We start from the raw sequence: 11,902 nt of genomic DNA on the forward strand, positions 1-11,902 counted from the left end.
AAGCGAAGAAGCAAGGGATTGAGCTGAAAAAAAGAAAGCCTCCATTACTAATAAAGGGCTAACGCGCATTTGTTTTGGGTACAAGATCGAAAAGAATGTCCGTATGTCGAGAGACAGGCTTTTTCGAGAAAAGGTCCCATCCTTCAATCTCATGATTGGGTCGACCAGGCCAGATCATGAGTGAATAGAAAATCGGAAACATACATAGCTGTTCCAGCTAAAATACTTCGAATAATTCTACCACTTCTACTAGGAGTAGCCTTTTTAGTGCTAGCTGAACGTAAAGTAATGGCTTTTGTGCAACGTCGAAAGGGTCCTGATGTAGTGGGATCGTTCGGATTGTTACAACCTCTAGAAGATGGTTTGAAATTGATTCTAAAAGAACCTATTTCACCAAGTAGTGCTAATTTCTCCCTTTTTAGAATGTCTCCAGTGGCTACATTTATGTTAAGTCTAGTCGCTCAGGCCGTTGTACCTTTTGATTATGGTATGGTATTGTCATATTCGAACATAGGACTACTTTATTTGTTTGCCATATCTTCGTTAGGTGTTTATGGAATTATTACAGCAGGTTGGTCTAGTAATTAGGGGGCGGCCGTTCGGTCGCCTATGATACTAGGACCAATAGGTCAAAAATTGGTTTGTGCCGCAGGTGTTGAACGATCTACTCTACACAGGTGTGGGCTTACAGGGCTAGGGCTCATAAACCCTTTCTTTCATTCAAAAAGAGGGCCCTGGTCGGTCACTTTTCCGGGCCGGGATCGATAGATAAGTGGAAGTCATAAAAAAGAGATCTTTCTCTTCGCACCTAAGATCAAGAGGAAGGGTAGCTTGTCAAGCTGGCCTATATAAAATATATATATTTATACATATTTATAAAGATTCACTGTCTTTTAACCAGCTGTTCTTCTTTATCAACGCTACTAAGGACTTATGGCTTAGCCGACCCTACTAATGTATTGTATAGTAGTTTATAGTTTAGTAGGCGAGAAGTTTTATTAAAAAAGATTCTCTCTGTCAAAGATCATTACTTTGGCAAAGAAGGTTGATAAATAAACGTTTTTGTTCTAAGATCCTCACCCGATAAGATTGACGAGGTGGTGGGGCTGGTTGGTTCAATTAAGGAGAACTTTAATCGAATTATCAGTCGCTATGCTCCCTGGATAAAACGTATACCCCTTGAACAAGGCTTACGGTTTGAACCTGAAGAATAGTTTGATTTTCTATTTGAATAAAGAGAGTATCGCAATTGTTGAATCAATTTAGACTACGTGCGCTCCTTCTTTCAGAATATAAGAAAGGGCTTTCCTTCCCTACTATAGAAGATTCAGTATAGAATGCCACGCGAACTAGAGATTAGTCAGCCCCTAGAATAGTTATAGCTATCTCTTTCGATGGAACCATTCCACTCACTCCTTTTCTATCCTCCTATAATTATTTATCTTCGAGTCCAGTTATCCATCTTCTGAAATGGAAGTCCTTTGCTTTAGTTCCTATAGTCAAGCTAAGGCTCTGACTCAATCCCTTGTACCGCCATGGAGGGTGTTCTTCTTCTATCTGAATAGAATGTGATTGCCTGATGAAAGCGATTCCAGGAGATCCTAGCATAGAGCTTTCTTTCTTGTGATGAAATGGATTCCAAAGAACTTTAGGGTAGGGCTCTCAAGTAGAAGGGAAAAGAAGGTTGACTTCCTCTCTTTCTTTGCATCACAATGAGTAGGCCGGGACAAAGCCTGATTTCAAAGGAAAGGGCCGGTCAGTCAAAGGAGGGGATCAGCTCTTTTCACAAGCCGGAATGAAGATGAAGCTTACAACGAGACGAGAAATAAAAAGTCCATCTTATAGACTCTTCAATTCACTTCTTTAGTAAGGAATTGTTTTCACCTCGCATGAAAGAGCATTCCACAGCCCAGTCGAAAGCTGCAATAAATTCGACCACATACTGGAAGGGGATTGGTAGAACTGGTAGGCCGTTAGGACATGACCGACTCTTAGCTCGTTGGAGTGCTATTTCAGATCTTGACTTCCTAACTACTTTGAAAGGAAAGACCCTAACCTAAACCTAAGGGCAAAGCCTCTTTCAAGAAGAAATTAAATAGTGATGGAGCTACTCACAAGAGAGACCCATGCATACTAGGAAGAAGAACCTGTTAACGAAAGAGAAAGAAGAGAAGAAAGCAAGTACACGATAGCTATAGATAGCTCTTCCATCACCCTATCTAGCACCCTATCAGAAAGTCCTTTGCTCAAGCCAAAAGGGATCAAGGAAGTATGAGCTAGTAAGATGGTTAGACCCCCCGGGAAGAAACCAGAGAAAGTACCTCTACAACAATAGAGATTGTCCATACAAGGACTTGAGCAGTTAAGCCCTTCCTAAGTAAAGCATAAATCAAGGACAATCAACAAAGAAAGAAGAACTCAGTAGCAACTCTTCACTTCGGAGCAAACTACCCGGGATAACGACCAAAAAGAAGGGCTGCCCAAGCACCACCTTGTGATCATAAAGATTCATATCCAATACAATCAAAGGAAAGAGTACCTTAAAAAAATAACCTTTAAGTATCCGGGTAGTACGCCTGAGTCATACAATTTCGGCGATTAAAAAAGGAGTATATCCCTATCCCTTAGTGTCTTTCCACTTCCCTCGTTCAGGAATAAACCCTTCGCCTAATTCTTTTGAATCCCGACCCGGTTTTTTCCCACTACCCAATTACGTTACGACCACTAAACAAACTTGGTTGACGAACATGGTTTATGCGCCACTAATGTAGCGGCTTGTCGAGCATTTGAAAAACTCACACCATCCATTTCAAATAGGACTTGCCCCGTGGAAACACGAGCAATCCAACCCGTAGGATTTCCTTTTCCTCTTCCCATTCTTACTTCTGTAGGTTTCCCGGTAATAGGGATATCTGCGAAAACTCTTACCCATATCTTACCATTTTTTCGGAATTGTCCGCTCATAGCACGATGGAAGTTTCCGATTATAGCCCGACGTGCTGCTTCAATGGCTCGATATGGAAGACGACCAGCTCTAAAACTTTGAGCGCCATATCTTCCAAAACCAAGTTTTGTTCCGTCTAGTTTGCAACCCCTACTACATATGCCTTTACGATATTTACTATATTTCATACGTTTCGGATATAGCACGCCCTTTTTGTTTACTATATGAAATCCACACTTTGACACCTGAGATTCCGTAACGAGTAGATACTTCCGCAGAAGCATAATCGATTTTCTGGTTAAATACATTACGAGATGTTTTTCCATACTTTCCGCATTCAGTTCTTGCTATTTCTGCGCCTTCTGATCGACCTGAACAACATATACGGATCCCCTCAACCCCTTTTTTCATTACTAATGGAATATCCTTCACTATTCTACTTAAAATGGAACGAAATGATCTTGTTTTCTTTCTAAGTTGAAAAGAGATGTCTTGAGCAATCATAGAAGCACTTTGATAAGCAGATTTGATCTTGACCGACTCAATTAAGTTATTAGTCTTTGTTCTATTAGACAACAAAGATCGCATTTTTTTCACTTCGTTCAAATAAGAGTTGTACCCGTACGGAATTCTTCTGTTTCTCAGTATGATCTCTATCATCATCTCTATTCCCTTTATCCATTCTCCTATCCTCCCTAGGTCTATGAATTTATCTATCAATTCCATTACCTTATCCTTACCCATGAGGTTCCAACATTTTCTCCTTAATTGACCTAGAAGTGGTTCCCGGGCATCCTAAAAAAAGAAGGTGATTATACATCCCAACTCTATCCCTTGGAAAGAAAAAGGTAGCACCGAAGAAAGGAAAGAGCGAGATGGTGGGTTTTTGTTGTTCCCGCGAAGCGAAGATCATTCGCCAAGCGAATGAAGTGGGTCAACCTCTTTTTGGCTTCGGCCAAAGAATTTTTCTCGCTGGTCGAGCTTTATACAAAAAGAGCGACGCGAGAACGTATTCTCTTATCTAAGCTTCTTCCCTGCGCATTCGGTCCCCCTATCGTAGATGGTTCAGCCACGCCCGGTGCCACAAAATGATTGAGAACTACGACGGGGTCGAAATGAATTATGTTCTTTCTATTCAATAAGTATTGCATGAGCGAATAATTCAAGGAGGGGCGCACTGCAGGGATGGTCCTTTTAAATAGATGACTGTGGGACTTCTTGGGGAAAAATAACTTAAAAAACTTACTTTTTTTGAAGGAGTCGTCATTTTCTATCTGGAACGCTATGTCATTTACAACCCCGACGTCTTTCGGATGCTTTAAGGCCCCGCTGACCCGAAGTGATTTAGAAAGATTCTTCTTTATCGATGGTGATCGATCATGGTATCCATGGCATTGCTTCTTTTTCGGCTTAATCAAAATTTCATTTTGCTTCTCATCTTTTTGCTTAATGGCGTTGAGCCTGATCGACTCGACTCTTTTCCCTGCCCTCCTGCCTCTCACTTCGTTTCGTTCTACTTCTGTATTGTCGCTGGAATGAAGACACCCAATCGACCCGACTTTCCCAAATGCCCACCACCGACCCTTCTCCTTTCCGGGGCTGGATTTTTCGCGTCGTTTCAGTCGTCGTGGTCGACGGGGAAGAAAGAAATTAATGAATGTTCTTTTGGGAAAATGTATAAGAATACACCTACCGAGACGAAAGCCAAAGGTGAGTCTCGCAGGTGGATGTATCGAACCAAAATAAGATCTCAGATTGACATCTTGATACACAAATTTACTATAATAATAAATAGAGTCAATGGTGACTCCCCAATTGGTGACATAGGGGGAATAGCCGCTTCTTTCTTGCTTTATAGAGGGGCTTCCATTCACCAACGCAGACTAAAAGTGCTCTCCGAACCGTGCTGGATAGTCACCCATGACACGGCTTTCAAACCCAACCCGTGTCCTGGGAGACAAAGTAAAAGCGCTTGATCCTTTGCCCCATACTTTGAGATGCTTATCCCTGCCGATCAAGCAGCAACACTGCTCGTGATAGGCTTAGCTTTAAGCCGCTATTGTTCGGTTCGAATAAAATAAGTCAAGTCCCCTCTGTCGGTTTGCTCAGGTGGTCTTCCCTTATCTTCTCTAACGTTCAGAGTTGTTCTGGTTTAAAAAAGGAGCACCGGTCGAGCGCCCTGAATGAATAAGAAATGGATAGCAAAGGGAACCAATGATTTTTATTCAACCGAGTTGAAGTTAGCAACATGTCGATTACACACCAGAGGTTGGTAAGAACTGTGGAACAATGCCCCCTAACCTAAGTGGGCCTACCAGCGAAACTACTGGTACTGGATCGGGGGTGGGGGGTTGGTTTCGTGCAAGGCCTTCGCAGCAGGAAGAGGCAGTTGTCATTTGAAAGGAAAGGCCCTTTGTATAGGGTTCCAAACCTGCGCACCCTGATTCAACTAATATAGCGCATATCTACATCTACTTTAAATAGCGCATCTACTCTCTTCGGTCTAGGCTCCAATATAAGGAAAGGATCTCAAGGGCGGTTGACCAATAGCCCTTCTCTATCTCCTGCTGATGCTAAGGTCCCTTTGAAGGATTTGCACTCTCTTTGGTCGAACTACTTCATACCCTTGCCTAGTTGCCATCCACACACCCTCCTCTCTACCGGGCTTAGGCTCACTCGCTTTAGATCAACTACTTTACGATTGAAAGCAGGGTATGACATCCTCGAGAGGTGGGGATTGGCACAAGCGTTGATTCACGCAACCAACCTAGTCAACTATCACAGCCTCCTTGTTGGAGATTGGTTGCTAAAAAGATGAATAGGAAAGAGAATGTAATGATCAGGATTAGCAGCGGGCTTTCAACCTAGTATAGCCCGTTTCTAGGCCTCGCTTTCGGAAAAAGCTAATAGAGCTAGGATCGAAGTTGGATTTATACCCACTCTTCACGATCTATTACGAAAGACAATCACCAAATAGAGGAATCCTAATTGAAGAAGAGCAACATGGGCAAAATAAAGATCAATTGAATTAGGGACTTTTTCTGCCTTTCTCGTCCTAGTTAGCCTTAGCCAAGAACAACCTTCTGACTAACCAGATTCCCAGCGGGGATGATTCACTGAATGGGATAGAAGGAGGGCTGGCTGGCTTAAGCTTAGGATGGAGCCTAGCCAATGCCCCGTTCTAATAATAATAAAGAACGAGAGAGGTAGGATTCAAAAACTCTAAATCAGCGAGCCTCGCCTCCTTACCTGAGCGGGGAATTACCTCAGCGATACCTAAAGGAGCAATCCCAACAGGAATGAATCTGTATCGGCAACTAGTAAGAAGAAAGGTCCTTGCTGGTGCTTGCTTGTCCGATATAGAAAGAGGGGAGATTCCATGCCGCCAAGAGGCGTGTTGGTTTGATATGGTGGGGATAGGTGGTTGCTCTTTCGTCGAAGACACGGGTTCGATTCCCGTAAGGGTTGACAACTCTTTCACTTCTCCCTAATCCATGATTACTACTCTGATATAGAAAGAAGGTTATCCCTCTCCATTTACTTTTTCTGGCTAAAGACTTTTCTCAATCAGAAAGGCAAGAGGGTACCATAGGAGGTTATGTTAATCACATGCATTTTCTGTTCCCGCAACTACCTAAGAAATTAGATAAGGGCAACCAGTCATAGGCTTCACACCAGGTATGCCTAAAGAAGCTGGGTCACATAATTGCAGACTCTTGAAAGCGTCAGAATGCAAACTCTCGTCGACAGTCAGACACAGCTCATCTTGCTGCTGCCCCGGAGATCCCTTTTGGAGCCTTTTTTAGACAGATAAAAGATTAGCTTCTAAGCCCGTATTCCTCATAACACCGTATGAATGTGCAGCTTCTTTTCGAACAGTAGCCTTGCTGTCTAACCTGCTATTCCTCGCTTTTCCAGGCTCCAGGCTATTCCATATAAGCAGCTATGCTAGCTCGAAAAAGACTGAAAGAACTAACATTAGGTAGTGACTTGAGGGTGGGGGGAAGGAGCGGTAAAGAAGTAAGGAGGTTGACTAGTTCTTAGCTTGATTGAACTCAGCATAGTTAGAGATTAGAGGAGATAGCTTTTCTTTCTATTGCTTGAGTTGAATCAGTTGACAAAAAGCTGGAACGTAATTAACTTCTTTCTTAAATAAAGGAAGAGATGATTTGGAGAAGAATTAATTCCTCTCCGAGCAGTGATGTGCCATATCCGGTAAAGCCCTCTCTCTAAAAGCCCTTGCACCTGCCTTCTCAGTTCTTCGTGCTCAGCGGGACTCATTCCATAATGGGGCAGATTTGGTAAAGTTGCTCCAGGTATGAAATAAATCCGATATTGGGTAGATCTTAAGGGTGGCAAGCCATGATCTAAAAAGTTATTGACCTCAACCCTTTTACAGTTCCAGAAGCAGAGGGAGCTATTTCAGTAGTTCCATCTCTCTAGCCCGCATGAGTTCCGGCGGAGGGTTAGGACTCGAATAGAGAGGGATCTAGGGCATCCGTTATAAGTCGGCCCAGTGGCGGAGCTAGCAGCAGCCAAGGACAGTAGCATTAAGACTTCCAACCATTAGCAAGGCAAGTTAACTTGAAGTAAGAATTCTTAGGCAAGAAGGGGAAGGGAGTCAAAGACTGATTGCCCTAAAGGATTTATTGGCCTTAGCATCTTAGCATACGACATTACCGATCTTAGGACTTTTTGACAAAAGCGCCAAAGCCTTTCAAGGTAACTGATGCAAAGAAGGAGCTGTTCTCTTTTCACGAATCCAACTGACATAGGGGCAAGATCTTGACTATTTATTTAAGGTCGATTAGCTCTGACACTAGGAATAGTGAGTTTTTAAGACCTATCTATAGGTAGGGCAATTAGACTGAACATGGCAGACTGATTGACCTCTATAAGCCAAGGAACTTCTTGCATTGCACATAGGGAGGGTGCGGAGCGGTTCTTTATCTTATCATTGCCCTCAGGCTTGGAACTGAACTGCAAGTATATAAGAAAGAAGATTGCTAAGAGTTAGCAGTCGAAGGGAGTTTGAAGAATTACCGGTGCGCACAGAGAAGGAGCTGTGAGGGAAGGGATTGAAGATGGAAGGGGCTGTTGTCGTAATTTAGCGGGAGCTGCTGCTAGTCTTTTAGCCACAGACGCTCTAGAAGGGCTTACAAGAATCCGAGAAGGAGACTCCCACGGTATAAACTGCTCTAGCTGAGACGAACCCATCCAAGCTAAAAAATCTGCACACCTGTTACCTTCTCTGAGCACGTGAACAATCTGAACCTGCCAATCCCTACTACGAAGAGAGGCAATGTCTTTAATCAATGTCTGCCTTAAAAGAGACTGCTACTGATGCCTCGATAGAGTCTGGAGATTTTAGATGGAAAGAGATAGACAGGGACTGCAGGATCAGGATAGATAGGCTTGCTTTAAGACTCCAACAGGCTCCTTTGTACCGCTCGTAACTGGAAAAACGAAGAAAAGGGAACTAACCTGCACTCTCTTGCTTGGAATACACCACTCGTCGCATGGCTATAGTATAGTATATAAAGTCATATCCTATAGTATCTATAGGAAGACCAATCCATTCTCTCGCCCGGTTGGAAAGACATGAACAAAGAAAGGAACGGGGAATAGCTATCTTCTTCCCATCTACTCAAGTCAGTGTGAGAGTCGAGTTCTGAGGAGCATCAGCCCACACAAAAAGGTCTTATATGGCTAATTCCTCGCTTGGCGGATCTTCCTCTCCTATTAGCTTACCTTGGCTTCGAGTTAGCCTGGTCCTATCAAACCAGCTACTTCATGGATGGTGGCAAATTCTCAAAGAGAATTGATTAAGAGAACCTTCGCTGGATAAGAATTCTTGCTTCAAGTTAACGCCATTCTCCCTTTTTAGTCAGAAAGCTAGTGGCATGCTTACCTTGCCTGGCATCCACTCCCGATTGATTGGATCACTGTAAGAACACACAAAGAAATTAGTAAGACAGATAGCCGACTTGTTACCTGCTGCCAAGTCCAAGTTCCGGAGATTGGGCCTAGTGGCATTAGTGAAAGACAGGATTGCACGTGTTACAGGATTGCCTAGACAAACTAAGAAGCAAGGAAATGAGTCAGTGCCAAGTCAGTAAACTGCCTAGAATGGTGGTGAACTTCCTTCTGTTGTCAAAGGCTTGGATACCAGCGGATTGGATCTAGCCGAAAGAGTGACTGTCCGGAAAACTAGACCTGATGTCGGAGTACGATTCCCATCTACCAGTAGCTAACCTATCACTGCTAATTCAATCAAGTAAAAGAACATTACAAGCCAGAAAGAAAGGAAAGGTGGTTGCTGTGAGAAAGAAGATCACTGTGAAACTGAGCCAGTACCAACCACCTTGAATGTTAGGGATGGGATAGCTAGCTGATTGAATAGACTAGCTACCTCCCAATCAGGTAGACCAGACAGGCAAAGAGCCGCCTCCTTTGAGCCTACCGTCCTACCGCCCCTTCTCCTATACCTGGCTGCTTCTCGCTCACCAAAGCATACTTCGTTCGTTTCCCGGGACGAGCGACTCCTTCTTTCTTCCTTCTAATTAATAAGAAAGCGGTTTTTCTTTTCCCTATCTTCCCTGACCGTACGGTTGTCCAGTACTACCAGTACCAGAAATGCATCTCCTTGCGTGCGAGAGACTTCTATGCCAGCCGTTATTCCCGGCTCTGTTATGAAAGAAAGCGGCAGACTCATCTTACAGGTGTTCCCTAATGAGGGATTTTAGGGGATTAGGGTTCTCCTTTATCTCCTCCACCCATCCGCGGAGGGTCTCAGTATCAATCTCCACAGATATTTCCAGATCGCGAGAAAGAATGTTCTCTGCGACACTAGAATAGATTTATTCCATTTCCGGAAAGTGAATGGAAAGCCACCTTTTCCCCTTCTCACAAGATTCCCGAACTAGCTCAAGAATCAAAGTGTGAATTGCACTTCGAAGTGCCTCACGTTGGGGATCGGCGTGGGGAACTTCCACCGGTTCTGGACTGGAGCCAGCGGGTTCTGAATGACCTCCCTCTGACGGTTAAAAAAGTGGTTAACCATCTCGAAAAAATCCATATCGTCCACCCGAAAAACGTGTCTCAACTACAGCCAACTAACTCCCCTTTTTCCCTATCTAAAAACCAACCCTACTAAATTTGTTCTAGAAATGCTAACCAAGTTACACACTGGGGCCATGGGTCATGAAAGAGGTTGACCCCCATCCCCCTTCACTATGTATGGCCAATGAACTCCTCGCTTTAGTCCGTTCTTTTCCTTCTTTGGGCTCGGGTCGATAGTAGCCGTGGTAGTAATGTCCCGGAGCCCGGCTACCGACCCGAGGCGCTGATCGGGAAAGTAATAAAGGGACGTTAAACGTAATTATAGAAGGGCGTTACCACAACAAAAAAAAAATCCGAGTCTTGGTAGTTTACTTGCTTACTTTTTATAGTAAGGCAGTTGAAGTGAAAGTTGATTAGACTAGTCCCACTAAGATGGCGGGGAAACTTACTTCCGAGAGAGCTGCTTTCGCCTCGGTAATTACCTAACGAGAGAGAGCCGATGCCAAAGTAGCCCTTTACGCGAGGTAACGCCAGACAGAACCTTCTGACCTCTGCTAACTACGTTTTTTTATATAGACTGGAAGCTAGAGAGAGACTATACTAAGGTATAGTGCCGCTACCAGAGAAGGCTGTTTAATGCTAGGCGTCCAGGCCTACTACGCCCGAGCCGCATCCCCGACACACTTGCTATATCCACTAAGGCTTCATCCCACTTCATCCTACCAACTATACCTTATATAAAGCCGTTCTATAACAATTCAAGACAAGAAGAAAGCAAAAGATTTGATCAGACCTTTTCTGATTTTGATTTCCATTTATTTTTTCTTCCATGGAACGAAACCTTATTTGCCTTTGCCTCAGTAGCCGCTTTTGCTTATGGTAAATCTGTATCCGCTGCTGTCTCCCCAGATACTTATGGTGGGTTTCAATAGATATCTTTTCCACCTAGGTCAAAGGGCTGTGCCGTTATATATGCTACACCGAAGTATGCTCCTAAGTAAGCGACTGCCTTTGGATCCACCTCTCGAGCACGAGGGTCGTATTCATAAAAGGCTATCATGAAGGTTTGCCTATGGCTCTGTATCTACCTCTGTCTGCTGGTGCTTCTTTTGAGAAGTTGAAGGATCAATGGTTGAAACTACTGCTTCTTCAACGCTTCTCTTGTGACTTGTTCTCCTTTCATCCTTGCTCTTGCATGCACCTAAAGGTACAGTATCTAGACGCTCCTTCCGCTCTTGGTAAAGGGGGCCCAAGGCTCATCCTTATGCTTTCGGTTTTCGAGTTAAAAACAGAGTTGGGGAGACCCGTCAAGCTTTAGGATAGCTCTTTTCAAAATATATTCTTGTAATAGAAGCTAAGCTTTTATACCGAATCGGGTTTGTTGATGGAATCATAGCCGGGCCGGAACTCTTGATCTATCAATAGAGGGTGAGAACTCAATCAGGAAGGACTGCTAGTCATCACCGAGGGTATGACCAAGGAACTGCTGCTGAGAGCGATAGACTTTCCAACTGAGATGGAGAGAATGCGCTCCTACTCTCTTTCAATCGCCGATGCTAAAACAAAGAGGGCGTAGACCCGAGGGGAGGTTGAGTCAGCAGCTAGTTTTGCCGGAATAGGAATCAACGATGCAATTTCATCTGTAGGAGGAAGGGCATTAGAGCAATAGACGGAATGAGTCTTAGTTTCAATATCCCCTGCTCTTTCTTGTTGAGTCGACTGTTCATGGCATGGTTTGGTGGGACCAAGAATTGCTCTTTTTCCCGGACCAGGAAGTTTTTGCATTGATGCCGGGAATACAAACTCTCTCTTTCTCTTTGAAGGAATCCGCATGGAAGGCTCTCGACCGGGTCATGGCATTGCTCTGGAGTGGAGCCGGGGAAGGAGCGAAGGGAA

General features: G+C 43.9%; 1 protein-coding gene across 1 annotated transcript; it reads left to right on the forward strand.

The window, feature by feature from the left end:
• LOC109326314 (NADH-ubiquinone oxidoreductase chain 1) lies at nt 289–768 on the forward strand. Its single transcript, XM_019559012.1, has 2 exons — nt 289–571; nt 653–768. The coding sequence occupies exons 1-2, from the start codon at nt 289–291 to the stop codon at nt 766–768; spliced, it is 399 nt and encodes a 132-aa protein (XP_019414557.1).

Source organism: Lupinus angustifolius, chromosome LG14, assembly GCF_001865875.1.
Source record: "Lupinus angustifolius cultivar Tanjil chromosome LG14, LupAngTanjil_v1.0, whole genome shotgun sequence".
Lineage (NCBI taxonomy): Eukaryota > Viridiplantae > Streptophyta > Magnoliopsida > Fabales > Fabaceae > Lupinus > Lupinus angustifolius.